The sequence below is a fragment of the Cupressus sempervirens genome, chromosome 9, assembly GCF_028749045.1.
Source record: "Cupressus sempervirens isolate cs-2001-9-10 chromosome 9, ASM2874904v1, whole genome shotgun sequence".
Lineage (NCBI taxonomy): Eukaryota > Viridiplantae > Streptophyta > Pinopsida > Cupressales > Cupressaceae > Cupressus > Cupressus sempervirens.
In genome coordinates, this window is record NC_143126.1 from 658,275,477 (window position 1) to 658,296,389 (window position 20,913).

General features: G+C 33.5%; 1 protein-coding gene across 1 annotated transcript; it reads left to right on the top strand.

The window, feature by feature from the left end:
• The first annotated feature begins 911 nt into the window (after positions 1-911).
• LOC149540461 (mitochondrial import inner membrane translocase subunit TIM8-like) lies at positions 912-12,791 on the top strand. The gene is made up of 2 exons (XM_089799605.1): positions 912-1,025; positions 12,474-12,791. The coding sequence occupies exons 1-2, from the start codon at positions 978-980 to the stop codon at positions 12,660-12,662; spliced, it is 237 nt and encodes a 78-aa protein (XP_089655731.1). The 5' UTR covers positions 912-977; the 3' UTR covers positions 12,663-12,791.
• Positions 12,792-20,913: the final 8,122 nt, after the last annotated feature.

Genomic DNA, 20,913 nt, shown 5'->3' on the forward strand with positions numbered 1-20,913 from the left:
TATTTTTTCTAACTTTCTTTTTAAAACTTTTAGGTTCCAAGTCCTTGTAAAACCTAGGGGTGTTTGGTTAAAACTTACGGTTTCAGGTCCTTATAAAACTTGGATTTTTGTGTTTTTGCTTTAATCTAGATTTGAGGTCCTTGTAAAACTTGGTTGGTTCTTAATGTTGATCTTAATCTAAAACATAAAATCAAATTTAATACAAATATGCTAATTTGAAAAAAGTATATTTTCATCATATCACTTCATAAAATCCTTAGAACTATCAACATGACATAACATAAAATTAAATTCAATACAAATATGCTAATTTGAGAAAATGTGTAATTTTCACCATATCACTTCATAAAATCCTTAGGATTATCAACACAAATATTATAAGTTCAACACCACACAACCTAGGAAAAGTATATTGTTCATGGAATTTAAAAAACTAGGATTTCTACAAACCTTGGTTTAGCCAAATCAAGGTTTTGCAAATCTTCATTCTGATTTTTGGTATTTTACTCAAACCATTTGTTTCACTCAGAAGATGCGTGTGAAGACACATTTTTATTCGTAAGCTTGGAGTTCAAAGTAAATTTCAAAAAGTAGTCCAATCTATTGTTTTTACACTCCTTAAAAAACATAACCAAGTCTTGATTTTCAATTTCTACTTGCTAGTAGGAAGTTGGAAAACCTAGTTTTGAGGCAAAATTGGAAGTCTAGTATGCTAATTCCATTTTGCCAATTTTGAAACAAACAAATTTTTTTTGATGCAAAATTAGAAGTCTAATATCACAATTTTGAAACGAGCAAATTTTTTTTCAAATCCAGATTTTGAAAAATCCAATTCCTATCATCTTCCATAACCAAACAGACCCTAAACTCCTTACCATGTAGGAAAAGTTATTTTAGGTCATGTTAAAGTAGCCCTCAATCCAGTGACTCTATCTATCAGAGAGCATACATTAGGGTTCAGGCCGAAAAGCACAGCCATGGATTCCTCTACTATGAGCTCGCCCGAGTTTCAGCAATTCTTGGAGGTATGTTTCGACCTTGACATTTTTCCTGAAGTAAAGCCTGGTTACTGAGTTACGTGTTGCATAGTAGGTTAAGATACGAATGTATCAGTGTATAAAACAAATCTAGGGTTTCGAGTTGAAAGAAATTAGTCAATATATTTATTTATAAGTGAGCTCCAGGTCGGGCAAGGTTGAAGTTTAGTTCTTCCCGAGGCTACGATTCTGACTGGAATCCAGGTTGGCAGTGATTAAAAAGAGAGAGGGCTCGATGAGATGTCCCAAAGAGAAGCATTGTCTCTTAGGGATGGTGCTACTTTGGCTGGTGTCTCACAAGAGAGATTGCATTACACTTGATATGAGCCATCCTTGCAAAATTTCCGTTCTGCTTATTTATTGAAACAACTTTCTTTGTTTTTGGTTCAATTAGTTTCTTCTTCTTTTTCAAGTGGTTGTTATATTTTTGGCGCAGTGGTTTAAGTTGGGCTCTGTTATCTTAATCCCCTATTGTTCCATTGACTTAAAAGAATTACGTAACAGCTCTGTTATTATTAACAGAGACATGTCTCTACTCATTTTTTTGTCAGCTAGGTAACAGTTTAATTGTGAGAACACTGTTTAAAAATATCTGAGATCTTCGAAAGTCTTTGCGGCATTAACTTAATTTAACAGGTCAATCCTTTTGCCCTCTAAAATCACACTGACAGTGAATTCTATGATAAAAAATAGGAGAACTTCATCTTACAGTCATCTGTGAGTTAGACTATGTCTTCGGCTCTGTGTTTTGGAAGATGTTACTTACTTGTCGGTAAGGAAAAAGGAGGAAAGGAAATAACTTAACTAGTGGAATTGTGATCAGGTATAGCTACGTTGTTAGGATATGTCAGTATAACTTTTTTTTTTTGAGATTAGAGATCTTAAGGCAATGTCTGTCTATAAAAATAAATTATAAATGTGTGGTCTAAATAGAACTAAGTTTAGAATAATGTATACCATGTATGGCTCGACGTAACCACCATTAATCTTACTACTCGCGAAGTCTGAAATACAATATATTAATTACCAATTTGTCAAACTTGCACGTTATGATAGAATAGGAACTAGTAATTAGCATCATATAGGTCATCATTACAACCAACATTATTCTCAACATTCATGTCAGCAACATTTATGTTAGATGATGCAGGTAGGCTTGGAGAAATGCTTGCATCCCTTATAACTGAAACTAAAAGTATTTTGGCTACTTGCCTTCTCAAAACATGAAGGTTGTGAAATAGAAGAAAGATACATGTTAGTTCACACAAGGTCTACATTTCTCAGCTTCATTGCCCCTTGCTTGTTCACTCTATGTGAATAAGAAGGCACAAGATGGAATGCACATAAAATAGTTCCTTTTTTACTTGATGTCAAGATGCATTTCATTGAGTGGAAGGAGTTTGTCCCTTGATTTCATTTAGATGAAAGAGAACTAGTGACCTATTGAAGCAGATCGAGCTCTCATTAGAGTTGTGAAATTCATATATTGTAAATCAAATGTCAAAATTGATTAAGGAATTTTTTTAAAACAAAATAATATTTTTTTAGTGTAGCAAATGTCAGTGAACTTACATGGGATAAAAAAATGATTGCCAAAGTCAGGAGGTGGTGATTTATGACCATTGAGGTGCCACCGAGAGTGAGTATCCTTCCTACACTGGCCATGGAGAGTGGAATCATTTTGACCAGTGCAGGTTGCAAAATCAACAAACTTGTAATTGCATCCTACATATCAAGTCAACAAAGAGTTTTTAAAGAATTTTGCTGACATTTTCTTTACATTCTGTTAGCAGCTTGTTGGCATAGTAGGGATATTTGTGTTGTAATTGTTGAGTGTCAATGCAAGGGAAGAATATTGAGTGAGGTAGCACCTTGTTGGCATGGTAGGGGTATTTGTTTCGTAATTTTTTGAGATTCAAAAGGCAAGAATATTGAGTGAGGCAGTCATTTTGTGTCCCTACTTAAAATAAATTGATTGTACCACTTAAATGAAAGATTTTCAAGATCTTTCTCTTTTTCATTAATATTGGGATTAATCTAGTTAGTCATTGAGTCGATGCTATCACAAGCCTTTTCCAATCATGGCTTATCCATGTTTGGAAACTAGATCATACTCATGACAGATTAATGAAATTAAGAAGATATTCCATGTGGTCCCATTAAGTCTCCATTTAGGATAATTGGTTGTATATTTCCTGTCCCAAGTTGTTTCAAGATGGTTGCATTAGATTACAAAATTAAAAAATATTTGCAAAATAAAATAAAATAATATCAAAATCAAAGAACACTGCTTTCTTAACTTCAAAAAGAACAAATTACTAAAGAACATAAAACAAAAAAATTGTATCATTTTAATTATCTTCAAGAGCATTAATCTTGCAAATGATCTAAGAATGGCTTGCAACATGTGGTAGTTTGTGATAGCATTTAGATCTCTTTGGCCTCAATAAAGACTGGTTTGAACAATCTATTTTCTTCCTGAATTTTTGTAGAAGAGGTTTAGGGAGCAGACAACACAAGGTGTTCAAAATAACATTGAGAACTATGTCTTAACTGAGAGATAGACTATTTTGCAATATTTTTTTTGTTTGGTGTGGGTTGGACTATGATTTGAGGACCAACTTCCCAAATGCATTGCGTAAAGATGTTTAGGAATTATTTGTGCGTTTTGTACTAGGCCTTTGTAATTCACGATTTTTAAGAACATTGCAGTCACATTGATTAATGCTCTATTTCTTTTATCCTTTAATTCTTAGGAAACAATGGAAACCCGTATTTGCTTCCATGTAATGCTAATGGGAGAAATAATGTTTCTATATGCTTGACCTCTTTTTGACAATAGGGTGCCATAGCTTTTCTTATATCTTGGGCTTGTGTATAATTTTAGAGCTTCATTATCTTTTCTACTCATATCTTACTACTACCGACACAATGATTCACCAAAAATGAAGGACAAGATTTTTGCATAAAGGCATCTCACAATGGTTAAATGAACAATCTTTCTAGCATCATATATCAATGCTCTCTTGAATGGTCCCTTTGCTCTAGTTAATGTTAGTGAGTTCTTCTTCATTTTTACCCAAAATGAGTGGCTCTTTATTACAACATTAAGGATGTTACTATTGGGTGGAGAAGCTTTTGGTCTTTGTGAGTCCCCTTCTCCTCTCAAAGGGTGTACTATTTTATTGAAAGCTTTTGCAGTTACTATCTCTTGCACTTTAATATATTTTGCTATTTTATTAGATGGCAAAGCTACACCATTCTTTCTTGGACATGCTTTGATTGTTAATTTACGAATGACACACTAGCTTTAAGCTTGAATGTCTGAACTTGTATATTGTTGATCACACATATTGCTTTCGAAACATATTTCCCATTTCCCAGAATTTATTGTTACCATTTCCATATGCATTTACAGAGATGAACTTGGGTCCAATTTAGGAGTTGGGTGGGATGATGGATCTAGAATTGGACCATCATGATAATCTCAATGTGCAATGAGCCTACATTAACAAGAACGTGCAAGTATCAAATGATTAATTTGCTCTGAAATTGAATTAAATGAAATTTGAAAATATGTTCTAGACTACGACCCTAAATTCCATGATTCAGAATTACAAGTTTCAGATTTGACTTTAGTTTCATCTTATAGTTCAGTTAGACTAATAATTTTTAGAATGTTCCATATTTCTGCTTTGCTGAACTAAGTTATAAAATTGAATTATTCTGATGTTAGCTTAGACTTTGAGTTTAAGGTTCATGATTTCCCCTAAATTTAATGTAGTATTAATCTTGATCTAGGTGTTTTGATTTTATTTTAAATCTCTTAGTTTTCAATTTTATTGATATCCTTGGAAAATCAATCAATCAGGGCATTTGTTAATTTTAAATATATATAAAAAAAGGTAAGCACATGTCACGCGTGGAAGCTATTTTCGGAACATTGAACTGCAAATTGCAAAACCCTCGTTTGACCTTGCTGTGTTGGCCAAGCAGCATAGAGTATGCATCCTTCAAGCAGAAAATATTATGCATTAACTCTATTTTATTATTTATGCATGTCTTTATTTATTTAGGCATTGTGATGTCCCTTTGTGTTTGTTTTCACTCGACTTTTCTTTATAAATTTTTTGTTTTGTTATTATTATGTTATTTTGTGTTGAGCCTTTTGTTTCTTTCATTTTTTACATCGGGTGAAGAATGTTTTGAACTAGCAAACCCAAAATCAACCAAAAACCCAAATTTTTTAACCAAACAAGAGAACCATATCCCTAAATTTGAAATTTTTATCAGCCAGATTAGTGAACCAGTTCATTAAACCTTAATACAAACTGACAATTTCCTTTAAAACAAGTGAAATTCATGGACAAAAGAAATGAATTGAAGAAGTAATCTCCGTTTAGGGTTTTTTTGAAGCAATTGTGAAGTCAATGAAAATTCTGATGACACTTGGATTAGTGACAGAACCATTAAATAATTGTATTTGTGAATGCTGAGTACTACATTAGTCTATAGAAAAATCCTAAGTTACCAATTCAGATGTGGATTCCGGAAGCAGTTACAGGGATGTGGGGATTTTTTATTTTTTGGATGCGGATGCGGGAGGAAATGTATTTATCTATCTATCTATATAATATGCAAAGAAATGCAAGAAATATACAATAACAAATCATTTGATAGTATGACTATGATACTTAACCCTTTATCAAAATTGGAGATATTTCAAAATTCATATGATATATCAATGTGTGCTTGTCCAACATTAGAGTTTAGTCTTAGACAATAAGTTCAAGTAGGTCATGTTCTAGATTCCAACAAAATAAAAACCTAGTTAATTATTGAAGATTCAATCAACTTGCATCATAGTCTGAATCATAGGGATTCACAAGAAAATCCACATTTTCATCATCATCTCTAATTGCTGAAAGATCATTTCAACCAAACATGGTTCCACTTATGCTAGATGCACCATGTGCCACACTATCATCATCATTATCTCCAATTGTAATAAGATCTTGAAGTGTTGCATCCAAATCTGCACACTCAGGGGCTCCATCCCAAAGTTTTTTTGCCCCTTCCTTGTAATGATCATTCTTACTTGACAAAAGACGCAAGTTGGTGTGGATAAAGGCCAAGTCGTCTGCTTTCTTGTAGCCCAACCGGTTGTGCTTCACTGAATGGATAAAGGAGTATGTACTCCAATTCCTTTTAGCATCATAAGAACTAGCAACCTAGATAGTTGTCACAAAACATACAAATGAGAAACAAATTTATTTTTAAGAATGTATGAAATGTGAAATTCTAGAATGTAAGTGTAAACATAAAAGTTTAAAACAAAACAAAACAAAAAACTTACTTTGTGATAGGACCTTGATTGCAAGAGGTTGAAGATGCTTGAGAGGTTGACCATACATGTACCACCATGTGATAGTTCCCATTCTATTTTGGTCCTTTAGTGCAAATGGAGAATGTGTGTAACAAGAAATTCTAGAATACAAGTGTAGACATAAAAGTTTAAAACAAAACAAAACAAAAAACTTACTTGTGATAGGACCTTGATTGCAAGAGGTTGAAGATGCTTGAGAGGTTTAGCATACATGTACCACCATGTGATAGCTCCCATTCTATTTTGGTCCTTTAGTGCAAATGGAGAATGCTTTAACCCCGAAGCAAACAACCCAAATTCTTCTCACTTTTTCATGCATTTCTTCTTGTGGGAAGAGTCTTGTAAGAGCTTTGTGGCACCCCTCAACAACCTCCTCATCCACAAATGGTGTAACTCTACTTGGCATACCAACAACCTCCTCACTATAGTATATAGGAGATAAGGCATATGCAAGGAGGTGCAATGGGGTAGTCATCTTATTCAAGTGATGGTGGATAATTGCTTGCACTTGTTTGCATAAGGCTTCGCTTTGTGTGGGGTCACTCTCATGTGCTTGTATAGAATGTTTTACCTTCTCAACCATGGTGCCCATGCCATCATACACATCGTCCAAGCAAGGTGTATCTATATCAGCAAAACAGAGCATAGTGAAATCCAATACCTATGCCGCACGAGCCCACCAACTCTTACTCAAGATCAAATCTGTGATCCTCTGTGCTCTTTTTGAATCTAAGGTCTTCCATGTGCCCTATTTATTATCGATGACCATTTGGCCCAATGCATCTTTTACCTTGAGGAGTCGTCTCATAACAATTGTATGAGATGCAAAATGAGTCTCAACAACCTAAGCAAATTAACAATATGTAAATTCACAATAAAATTATAAATTTTAATTTTTAACTAAATTAAAAATCTATTACTCTTAGTAATTAAAAAAATTCAGTTTACCTTCAGCAACTCCAATTTGGAGTATGTTCTAAAAATGGATTGTGACATGTGATGGTTTGTCACAAACATTTGTATCTCCTCCCCCTCGGTATATTTTCTTCATCAAATCTATTTGAGTGCCAATCCTTTGCATGATCAAAGTGAACAGTGCATGGGGTCCAAAAAATATGCTCATACTGACTCTCAACCTAAAGTATCTGCACTGCTGCAATTTTTGGCATTGTCTGTGACCACTTGTACCACATTCTCACTACCCACTATCTCGATGGCCTCGATGAGAATTATAGAAATGAATTCAGAATCCTTCACTTGCCCCTCGCAATCAACAACCTTCAAAAACATTACCCCTTTGAGGAAAATTGCAATCACATTAATCAGTGGTCGATTTCTTGTATCCTTCCAACCATGTGACACAATAGTTAGACCTGAAGTTTTCCAAGATTTTTTGATTGGTTGAAGGTCTTTCTCTATATGTGTCTTCTCTGGTTGCAATAGAGTCATACGCACCTTTCCATACCCCAGGCTTGTGTAGTCAGTTGGTGATTCTTTGATTGCTACCACCATTTCCTTCTAGTATGGTGATCTCACCAAGTTGAAAGGAAGCCCATTCGCGTAGAGGCAATGCGAAATAGCTTCATCAACACAGTCTTTTGCGTCTATTTTAAATGCAGTGTGCAATGGGCCTCTTTTGTAGGTTGAAATTTCCACTTCTTCCTCATCCTCTCCTAGCACAGGTACTTGCAAGAATGGGTGTTGGGAGGATGCAATTGTTCCAGTGGGTGCATGCATCTTGTTCTTTGAGGATGGACCTTGATAGTAGCTTTTTTTGATCTATTGATCAATGCAACGACAACTTCTTGTGCTCTTACAAATGAAAGTATTTCTGCACTAGTCATCCGAATACCATTTTTGTCTTTGCACATTCCAAATCCTTTGCTACAGGGCCCATAAAATGAATCGTCATTCGAGAATATGAGCTATTGAAAAATTTTCCTTTATTACTTTGATAATAATTGCACTTCCAATAGTATGAGCCACCTCCTGCAACTTGTGATATCTGTGTTGTATGTCTCCACAAAGGAGAACCTATATTAGTTTTGAAATTATAAGTCCCTTCCCCTCCTTGGCCCCCTACTGAACTTTGACTAGCACTATCACTGATATTCATTCTTGCCTAGTTTTTTGCAACCTATTCTATAAGAAAATAAATAAATTTTAATTAGGTCCTAACAACTATGAACATCATGCATTTAAGTAGAAAGAAGTGAGAAAAAACTACTAAAATAGATACCCAAACTTGCTTCTACATATATTTCGAAAAAAAAATTGAAAAAATTCTTCAAGAACTTGAAAAAATTCATCAAAATACTTAACAATGGGATTGCACACTTACCTTGAATGATTTAAACTCCTTTGAGAAAGCCATCTCTCTTCAAAAATGTTGAACTTGGCTTCACAATGGCAATGCAAACTAGAGACCAAATTAGAAGTGGCTGTGGGTGCAAACAAAGTTCCATAATGAGTTGTGAATGCTTCAACATTCACGTTTAGGGTTGTTTTAGGGTTTCATAGCAAAAAAAAACCTTAAAAAAAAAATTATAACATGTGTATAATGGGGGCAAGTTCAATTTTTTTTTAGTTTTTAATTGTGTTTTTGGGCCGTTGGGTCGGTGGAGGCTCCTAGATGCGTTCGCAAGCCTTGTGGAAGCTGGCTGGAAGCGAGCCACAGGCTCCTGGATGCGTTCGGAAGCCAAAAGCCATGCTAGCTTCCAAACGCATCTGAGGAGCCTATCGAAGCTTTTGGCTTCCAAACAACATCCAGGAGCCTGCAGCTAGCTTCTGGCCAGCTTCCATAGGGCTTCCGGACGCATCCGAAATCCGTTCGTTTCGGCTTCCGCACCCATGGGCAGGTAGCATGAATCAGTAACTTAGGAAAATTCCAATGCAAATCTAATTTTAGGGCTTTCTTTATGGAAACCTATGAAATAAGCTACAAATACTTGACAATAATAAACCATTTTGAGGGAGCAATCCTTGAAATTTCCAGTAAGAAACAAATTGCACTATGATGACAATAAAAGAACCACAGCCTTGATGTATAGTGTACTTATCCAATGGATACCTCTTAGGCTAACCCAACCACTTATATAATACTATATAAATGATTATATTAGCTAATTGACAATTGTTCTAGCTGCACCTATACAACTGCAGTTGGTGAAAATGGGCATAGCAGTTTATTCAAGAAATTATTTTTTGATCTAGGTGCTTGTCAAAGGATGCAAGTTTTGAATAACTCCATTTTGACAAGGAGCATCTTTTGTGCTTAAAGCTAGCTAGCTCATCTCATTACGAGAAACATATTGCAAATACTAAATATGGACATTTAATATTGACAAGAAAACAAATTGGACAAATGAATTTTATACAGTAGAACCAAAATTTAGAGTACTGGTTTTTAATTTGGAAAAATAGAGGGCTTAGTAGTTTACTCAAGAAATTCTTTTTTGATCTATGCTTGTCAAAGGATGCAACTTTTGAAGAACTCCATTTTGACAACAAGGAGGACCTTTTGTACACAAAAAGTAAGCCACTTTGTCTCATTACAGGAATTATCTTGTAAATACTAAATAAAGACATCAAATATTGACAAGAAAACAAATTGGACAAAATAATTTTGTAAAATAGAACCATCATTTAGAATCTAGATATCCAAATGGTTGTAAAACGACCTTTATAATCTGGGAAAGCTCTTATACTATGCTCCTGAATTTGTTAAGCTCTCTCTCTCTCTTCAAAAAAAAAATGAAATACAAAAAATGACTCTTTCTTTAAGGATGGAATCTCTTCATCCTGAAATTCATTATAAACTCCCTTTCTACACTCTCTTACCCATTTTTCCTCACTCAATTCTTTTTGAGGTTCCCCAGCAAAAGGGAAAATGGCCCACAACATATGTTCTTATTTATAGAGTATTTATATTTGCAAATGCACCAAATGGATCCAGTGTGCCAAAGAAAGGGTAAAGCGCAAATTTGAAGGTCGAGTCTTTACTCTTCTCTCCTGGATTCTGGATGCAATTGAGGGCAATCAGTTCCTTGAACACAGGCATCTGTCAAAGTCTTGTTGTATTTGTTTCTCTTTTTTTGGCTTTGCCAAAAAACTTTATTTTGTATTTTGGTGATTCTAGTAAGGATAGTCATAAGCATAAGTTGAATTTCACTTCCAATTTGATGTATATTATCTGTTACATGTGGACACATTACCCTTCCCTCTCTGTTCCCATGTCACGATCTCCTGTATACACCAGGATGGCACAACCTGTCAATAGGAGAGCTGGAAACAATATTTGACATCACTGGGACATCAGGATGCAGGAGACAGTAAGATAATTCCTTGTCTGTCTTAATTATATAACAAAATTTCTACTGTACAGAGGGAACTATTTTTTTTATTTTGGTGATCCGAATAAGGATAGTCATAGTCATAATTCGAATTTCACTTCCAATTTGATGTATGTTATCTATTACATGGGGACACACTTCCCTTCCCTCTCTGCCCCTGTCACAATCTCCCGTATACAACAGGATGGCACGACCTGTCAACAAGAAAGCTGGAGATAGTATTCGCAATGGCCTATATAATTGGGACATCAGGAGACAGTAAGATACCTCCTGTCGGTCTTAGTTATGCAACAAAATTTCTACTGTACAAAGGGAAATTGTATGACTACTGGTACAGCATCCGCACAAGTGTAACATCTCTATGATGTCTGGAGAAAGATGTGACCTGGTCACAATTTATCGTGCAAAGACCAAATGTATGATTACATAGAATTTTTGAAATGTTTTAACAATGTAATACTTTGGAATTCCTACATACAGCTACAAAATGAGAGTGTGAAACTGTTGGGTGATTGTAACATGTGTTGAAAAAAAATATTACAACAGCAGACACGTCCTACTTACTTTGTCAATAGGAAGTTGTGCGACTGGATGCAAGAATTGAAAGAATATTTGCAGTTCTTAAACGATTGCATTCAACTATGACATGAAAACATTCTTCTGTTGAATGGCAGCATACTGTTGCTACTCTTTTTGTGAATGGGCAATTTTGTGATTGCATACGGTTGCAAAAGAGCAGACAATTATAAAATCAGTTTTATCAGGTCTAGAATGAGCAATACATGGTTGGATACAGTTTTGATAAGTACATGTTAGTCATTACTCGTTAGATTTCTGTTTATAATTTTTGTATCCTTTGGGTGCTTTTCCAGAGTGAAAACATTGAACAATTAAATTACACATTTTTATTGTTGCTTTACTTTTTGGTGTCTTCTGCCATCCTCAAAAAGTGTGCTACCTTTACTTACTGTCTCCACCCCTGATAAGTTGGTGAATATTCTAATCTCCACTTGTTGCTAGAAATATTTGTAATGAGTTCCAATTCTACTACTAGGCACGAGTACTAGATTTACTTTCATGCATTACAGTGGTGATGCTTGTGGAAATAGTCAAGTGCTGCAATTGTTTTTTCGGTCTATTTTAGACTTCTGATCACAGCATGTAGCTTTTCTGACCTTATTGTGTGGTGGTTGATCAATTATAGGCAGTCTATTCCTTTATATTTCATAACTAATATAATAGACCATATACTAAGTGACATGATTTGCATTTCTACAGCTGTTCTGGGCCTATTTTTGTTGGGCCTTTAGATAGATTCCACGCGGTATACGTTATCAAGAAGAGCTCTTTCAAGCTGTATTCATCAGTAATTTTTTATGTTGAAAATCTGAAGTTTGCAATTTTTAAGTTTCAAAAAATCTTCTATTACCGTCTTTACTGAGTGTTTTCTGCTGATAATCGGTACTTGGGAAAATCTTTAAGCATTTTATAATTGGTATTAATCAATATGTTGCCTCTGTTTTTGTGTCAACCACCTTCTGTCCATGTTGATGATATCTGTAGTGTCCTTTGCAGATTTGAGTTCTATTTATTTGATATGTACATTGCGTGCCATTTACTTTGGGACAGTGTTTAAGTCAATGTTTGAATGCATGTATATCCTTTTGAAAGTGGTTATTGTATGTTGGGAACATGCAGCAAGAGAAGCAGAAAGCAATGATGAATGAACTTGTAGGAAAGCTTTCAGATGTCTGCTGGGATAAATGCATTACAGGTGCTCCTGGAAGTAAGTTTAGCTCAAGTGAGACTGCATGTCTTGTCAATTGTGCTCAACGCTTTATGGAAATGAGTGCCCAAATTATGCGGCGGGTTCAGAGCATGGGATGATTAATGAGTGTTTGGAAATATTATTTCTGGACCAGTGTCCTTGGGCTTAAAATATGTTGACCTTTGCTTGAGTGATATCATGATTGATTGAACACAATATAGAAGAATCCATCTGATTGATTGAACACATCAGAGAAGAAACCATCTGATTTGAAACTTTTATTAGACGAGCATACTTGTGTGTTCTCTTGTATAGTTTTAGCTCTATTCTTAGAGGACTGTTAATGCTTTGCTTTTTAGTTATGAATTCGATCCATTTAAATTTAGTGCAATGACTTGTTAATTATTGTTAGTTGGACAGCTGTTATTTCTGACCCGGAAATAGCAGTAGTATTTATGGGTAGCTTGGACAGCTATTATTTCTGACCCGGAAATAGCAGTAGTATTTATGGGTAGCTTGGATAGCTGCTCGTCCTTATCTATATATAGCAGCATTAGTTATGGGTAGTTTGGACAGCTGTTTGTCCACTTGCCGATAATTAGTAAATGGTTGTTGCAAGGATAATTATTTACTAATTTTCGTGATTCCCTTTTGGACACCTTGCAACCAATTCTATTATTGGCTGTTGAGTTGTCTTAATCTCAGCCGTTGATTTGATTTAATCTCGGTCGTTGGTTTATCAACAGGAGTAGTATAAAAAGGGGTCATTGGGTCATTTGGAGAAATAAGTTTTGGAGAAATGTTTGTAGTGTTAGCAAATAGTCTTGCAGTGTTAGCAAGGGCACAGTGTTAGCGTGGGGATAGCAGTGGGGAATATCAGCGGGAGAAATTAGGAGGTTGTCGGAGTTCTGCCAGTGAGAGGCAAGGAATTTTGTATCTCTTGATTTGCTGAAGTTTAATATAATTCCTCAACGGTAGAACTGGTTTTCCCTTAGGGGTTTTTCCAGGGACAATTTGTCCGAAAATATTGTGTTCATTGTGTTATTCATTTCTTTCCGTATTTTATAAGTGAAGTTGCAGTTGTGTTATTTTTCGATATTAGTTGAGAATTTATTTTCAGCAGTTTAATAATCGTTTACGATAGGAGATTAATAATCAGTGACTGCAATAGTTTATTTTTCACATGACTCTCAGTTGAGCGACAGCTTTTCATGTTACGTGTGTCCTTTAATGATAGACCTTTGCATCTTTCTCTATAGTGCAAGATTCAAGGTACACAGTTGACATTCATGGTTGATTGCACGATTCAGGGAAGAGGTCAAATCATGCAACATTTGTATGTGCAATCTCCCCTCTTGGGATTTCTATAATTCTGCCCTAGAATCATAGTTTTTGAAAGGATGGCTGCACAATTGTTTGTTGATTCCTAATTTCAGTTCTCAGTGCCTGATGATATATATGCAACTCTGCAAGATTATTTTTTCTGGCTGTTTTTACTTATCAGTAATATTTAGGAATCAATAAATCTCCTCCTATTGTCTCTTCCCCATTCATACTTTAACAATCAATCACAGACACTGCACAACTGCTGTTACATAGGTTTTGTGCTACACCTTTCTTTTATTATCCACATTGTAAATATAATTGCAATACTCATTGCATGAGATGAACAGGCAGAACATTTCAGAACTAACTTATTGCAGTACTCATTGCAGGAGATGAACAGGCAGAACATTTCAGAACTAACTCATTCATCTCTAAGAATGACGATGTGGCATTACTAGGGCTGCATATTCAATAACAGATAGTTCACTCACAGCAATTCACAAACACTGAAGACTTTTCATATGGGATCCCCAAGACAAATCATTGCTGTTGTATTGGAATTCGCTGGAGTAAAGCATAGAATTAACTCCTAATATTCCTTCAGATTTTTTAATAATTCGAACTCTCCCTAAATGTTCTTTCCACTGCTTGAATAAGACTGCTTGATTTTTGGGAGGCCATGATAGCAGAGTTAATGAGAAAATTTCTTATAGCTTCAAAATCTTTTGCTTAGCCCTTTCCATTGACCGAACCGCTTCATGTAAACACTTTTTCACTCGAGTCCTGTGATAACCCTACTGAGAATATCAATGCCAGTCAATAGAAAACGAACACCCAACCACAACCTTCCGAGTTTCCTTCTTCTGAGGCTGGCAGCTACCCATACGTCTTCCTTCAGCAGTCAAATTCATGCTATGATGGACCCGCAACTAACTACTACAAGGCAACAAGAGTATTGAGCACTGAAGTGGAAGGAGCTTGTGTCCAAAATAAGAAGTTAAATGATTGAGTAAAGAAACCCATGATCTCAATGAGCTGTGCCCTGTACAAGTCGGTCAAGAGCAAATGAACACCCAACCACAACCATCCGAGATTCCTTCTTCTCAGACTGGCAGCTACCAATATGTCCTCCGTCAGCAGTAAAATTCACACTATGATGAACCAGCGACCAGTGTAAGGCAACAAGAGTATTGAGCACTGAAGTGAAAGGAGCCTGCGTCCAAAATAATAAGTCTAATGGTTGAGTAAAGAAAACCCATGATCTCAATGAGCTGTGCCCTGAACAAGTCACGTCCACAAATTTCTGTCGTGACCACTCTGTTTTCAGTTCCCATGCATTGCTGCTTGGTCCAGTGTTTTAGGGCTTCATGTCTACATGCCTCAAAATTCATAGCTTCACAAAATATCTATCTTCAAACTCTGATATGCAGCAGGCCCAGCCTTCGACAAGTTTGTCATAAAACTCTATAAATTTCACCTTTGCCTCACATCAAAATTTCAATATCATTCCGAAGGGATGATAATGATTGACGGGTAGATTGAATAGCCCCTTTATATGCCTTAAATTTTGAAGGGTTGCAACCTTAGATCATACCCAATGTTTATTTAATTAGTTTTATTAATTTATATTTTATTTCTTCATTCATTATTATTATATATTATTCTTTTTATTAACGTCTTATTATATGCTATTAATATATATCATCACATGAATGATGATTATATTATTTTATGTACCAAATTCTTTTACATTATTGTTTTTGTTTTCATAAAATTTATTAAGTTCTATTTCGAGAAAGTATGATTGATTTGAGTGAACATAGTAGAGTAGGAATCATTTGTGACTTAAAAATATTTATTTGAATACACTGTTGTTTGCTTTTATTTGAAGACGGGCATACTCGTATATTGTCCTACTATATCTTCTTATGGAGGAATATGAACCATTCAAATTTACTACAACAGCCTTTAGTTGGCTTACATCTTTTCATTTTTTACGCGTATGTGTTCTTTATGGTAAGTGCGTTTATCACTGTAGTGCAAGATTCAAGAAACGCAGTTTTTCATGGTTGATTGTACGATTCAGGCAAGAGGAAGTCTAATTCTGCAGCATTCGTACGCGGCTATAGTCAGGGAACCCACTTACTAAAAGCGGCAGGTGAGCTCTTGTTGGTAGGCAGTGGAGGACACCGTGTAGAATGCTCAACTATTTTGGGGTAAAAACAATAGTTTTGCCAGACATTTGCAATTGACTGACTGATTGATTTATGGAAATTATAAATGAAGGAAATACAATGGTTTGGTTGAAATGGAAACAAAAGCATCTCATAAGTTTTCATATAACTTATCTGGAAGAAAACACGGCTATATTACACATGATATGGATGTATGGAAATTAAAAATGAATGAAAGAGAACGGCTCGGTGGAAAGGGAAACAATATCATCTCACAAGCTTTAAATATTATCTGAAACTAAACAAAGGATATATTACATGACATCTGTTCAAGTAATTTATTTTCCACATTGTGACACATTCAGATAATATACAAGTGTGCAATCTAGATCAACAGTTTCTAGGCATCAACATTGTCTTATATATATTTCAATCGATTGATTTAGGACCAAATTTAGGCTTTCTTACTCTGGGTTATTGATAGGCAGTGAAGAGCAGTGTGTATAATGCTAAATTATTCTGGTTTTAATTCTCCTTTGCCGGGTAATTTAGTGATATGTGACAGATTTGGGAATTATAAATGAAGGAGATACAACTGATGTTGGAGCATTGGAGGTCACAAGCAATCTTGAAAACTTTCATGTTAAATTTTTGAATTATTGGTGCAGGATGGGTTTCAGTAGAATATTTTGGAAATTTGAGGTCACAAGCAATCTTGCATAAAAAGAACTTTCACATTGAAAAAAAATTTCATGTTAAATTTCTCAATTATTGTAGGATGGGTTTCAATAAAATATTTTGGAAATTTGAGATCACTTGTTGAATTTTTAAACAATTTCTGTAGGATGGGGTTCAATAGAATATTTTGGAGAATCATAATATCTTTTTGAGATTTCAGTCTGGTCTTTCCTTTTAATTGACTTGAAAACTAGTGAATTTTAGAAAAATAAAAATAATTAATGACTTTAATTTCTTGAAGACATAACCTGGTTCTTGTTTTTATTCACTTCTCAAGTACTGGATTTCTGTTTTTGGATATATTCTTTTGAGAATTTTAAGCATTTTCATAAAAAGAATTCCAGAGACAATTGAAGTGAATTCAAATGGCAGATAAGTGGCCTTTTATGATGTCAAGAGGTAGCAATTGATGAAAATAGAGTTAGAGAAAGAACTTGCAAGTTGTTCAAGAGGACTCTGTAAGAAAAAGTGCTGACAATTAGTTTGTCAAGAGAAAAATAAGAGGTAGCAATTTACGAAAATAGAGTTAGAGAAAGAACTTGCAAGTTGTTCAAGAGAACTGCGTAAAGAAAAAGTGCTAAGTAAGTTGTCAAGAGAAAAATAAGATGGGAAAGTGATAATGAGTAGATGCGTTGGAATCGTTTGCGTGAAGATAATAAATAGATTTACAAAGAGGAGTGCATGGAAGAAAGTGGAAGGCAAGAAGATTTGAAGGCATGATGTTCCAATAATTTTTAGTCCATGCCTATATATAGGTAGGGTACTAATGTTTTTGTTTACCCACCCTTGCTAATTCGTGCAACCTAAAAAAAATACTAAGTTCTAAAGTTCAACAAATTTTATATTTTTAAATTAATTTATATTGATTTATTACCTTTTTCTAATTGGTCGCATTTTTGGTGGGGTTTATTTTATTTTTCCGCTTCAAAAATTACAATATTTTCTAACATGCATTAATGAATTTATTAATTACTTTTCTGACGAGTTAATTATTAATTACAACTTTATCTTTTGCATATTTGTCACAAGTTCATTAGATTTTTAAAAAAGTCACGTTTTTATGTTCCACAACAAAAATAATATCTTATCAATATTAATATCACAATTTTTAGTTTTCAAAATAGTTTTAAAAAATGTTAATATATTTTAAATTATTTAAAAAATTAGTTTTATATAAATCAATAATTATGAAATTTAATTTTTTTATTAAAATATATTATTGCTATTAAGAGTTGTATTGGTTTATATATATAGACTTTAGTATATATTAATTAAAAAAATGAAAAACAATTAATTTCTAAATTTAACTTATGTAATAAAATTCTAAAAAATTTAAATTTCTTGGTTAAAAATGTATTAATTCAAATTTCGTTATTTTACAATGCATTACATTAAGTTGTATATTTTTAGACAATGGCTAGTTGCCACATTATTCTATAAAACTAAAATTTTAAAATATTAATTAAAAATCTAAATTAAATCCGCTAAAATTTATAACTTCTTTTTTCAAAACCATAATTTTAAATATTACGTCCAATTTGTTTAGCTCTCAAAGAGCTCTTATTTGTAAATTTTTTGAATTATGCCTTTAGTTGAAAACTTTAATATTATATGTAATTGTTCATGACATATTTTGTTAAATGAATGTGCGAACGAGAGTTACTATTGTTTTTCTTTCATCCCCATCTATTTATTTTTTAGAGAACAATTGTTCTATTCCTAAAGTTTTATCTAAAGTTATATGCTTGTATATTTTTAAATTTATTTATGAAAATATATATATATATATATATATATATATATATATTTTCAATTGGCTAATGACTATTTTCTTAGGGAACAAAAATACAAATATTTTCTAACATGCATTAATCAATTCATTAATTACAACTTTGTCTTTTCTATATTTGTGAGTAGTTTATTATTAATTACAACTTTATTTTTTCCACATTTGTCACAAGTTCATTAGATTTTCAACAAAGTAATATTTTAATCTTCCACAACAAAAATAATGTCTAATCAACATTAATTATCACAATTTTAGTTTTGAAAATAGTTTTTAAAAATGTTAATATATTTTAAAAATTAGTTTTATATAAATCAATAATCATTGTAAATTATTAAATTTGATTTTTTATTAAAATATATTATTGCTATTAAGAGTTGTATTGCTTTATATATATAGACTTATTAATTTCTAAATTTAACTTATGTAATGAAATTCTAAATTTTTTAAATTTTCTTGGTTAAAAATCTATTAATTCAAATCTCATGCATTACATTAAGTTCTATATTTTTAGACAAAGGCTAGTCGCCACATTATTCTACAAAGCTAAAATTTAAAATATTAATTAAAAATCTAAATTAAATTTGTTAAAATTTGTAACTTCTCTTTTCAAAAACATTGTATGTTTTTAAACATTGTATGTCTTTGTCTATTACATCCATATGGCCTAAAGATTAAATGATTTTTTAATCTATTATTAAAATATGAATCATTAATTGCAAAGGCAAGGACTCAAGCTCTTCCAAGAGCTCTTGTTATTTTTGGATTTTCTAAGAGAGTGAGTTTTCTATTGAAGATAATAAATTGGATTATATATTGTGTGTGCTAAGTGTTTGAAGAAATGTCGAAGAGAAAAAAATATACATGAAGTTTTAGTAGGATGGATTTTGGAAATTTTTGCACTCAGGGATGGAAACAAAATTATGACTGTGATAAGGAAATTCAAGGTCGAGTACTAAGAGAGCTGAAAATAGAGGAGAAAAATATTCAGGAAATTTTAGAGGTGACTAGGAGTCCTTTGGAGGGCAATAAGTTTTTAGAATGCATATGAGAGTGAAGAAGATCTCCTAATTATTGCAGTGGTTGAGAAGGAAGGACAAGGTTTGACAAATGGAGTGGAAGAAAAGGAAATCTTAGAAGTGGATGATGGTCCTTAGGAGGTCAAGAAGGTAGAGTGTGCATAGTGTAGAAGATCAATCTTTTGACAATTGGATTGAAAAATATAGTTGTGCAAGACAATAACTATTTTTCCGATTCCTTTGATGTGGTTAATTTTCATGTGAAAAGTAGTATAAGATTATTGTGAGTGATTTTTGAAATGTTAACATGGGTTATTTGTTTGATTGAAATGATGAACATGGAGAAAAAAAAGTGTAAGGATTAGGGAATAAGAAGCCATATGATGGTGAGAAAAGTGACCATATTGATGAGGTTGATGGTATCAATTTGAATGTAGGTGACAAATATTATGATATAGAGAATCATGGTAAGGTAAGGTGCATTTTATTAGAGGAAGAAAGAGAGGAAGGGAGAAAGATGTAAGAAATAGAAAGATGCAAAGTAAGTTAAATATGAAAGAACAAGCGGATGAGAAAGATGGTTGAAGAGGAAACACATTATTCTCAAAGGTTCACAAGTGTCCCAACTCATGGAACATTTCACTTACCTTCAGTGGAATTTTGAATAATTGGTGTAAGTAGGGCTCAAATGAAATATTTTAAAGATTTATAATATCTCATGGAGCAACTAACCTTCGACATTTCTATTTTGCCTTAATCTTTTAATTTGGGTGCCAAAATTGGAGACAAAATAATTAATGACTTAAATTTCCTAAAGAGTACAACTTGATTCTTGATACATGAGACTCTTTTTGATGTCTTTCAATGGTTCTAATTATAGGCATTGAAATAAGAGTTGGGAAAGATTGTTGGTCTTGTGATGGATTGTGAGTTGCAGTTAAAAGTAGTGGAACATTTTGTTGTAAATTATGCAACACAATAACTGGACAAGGATGGATCAATCAGTAAGTTAAGGCAATGATCATTAAGTAGGAAATCAACTAAGAATTACAATTGGTTTGTAAGAGGAGCAATTGCTAGTTAGATATTTCAGTAGTTATCACGATGTAATGTGAATCAAGTGGAGTGTGTTAATATATAGCCCACCAATATAATAGAGGGTGGGGGTGGGGAGGGAGGGGGGTGTGAATCATTTATCCAACTATCATCACAATTATTAACCATATGAACAATATGATCAGAAACCACAACAAGATACTTGTGCATAATAACACCAGATATGTTAACTAGGGAAACCCTTGATCAGAGGGAAAACACCGATGGGGAT

Excerpts from the sequence above, each read along its gene's own strand:
- LOC149540461 (XM_089799605.1), top strand. The coding sequence starts at position 978 with ATGGATTCCTCTACTATGAGCTCGCCCGAGTTTCAGCAATTCTTGGAG. Across the intron at positions 1,026-12,473 it reads AGTTTCAGCAATTCTTGGAG|CAAGAGAAGCAGAAAGCAAT; the intron begins GTATGTTTCGAC and ends GGGAACATGCAG.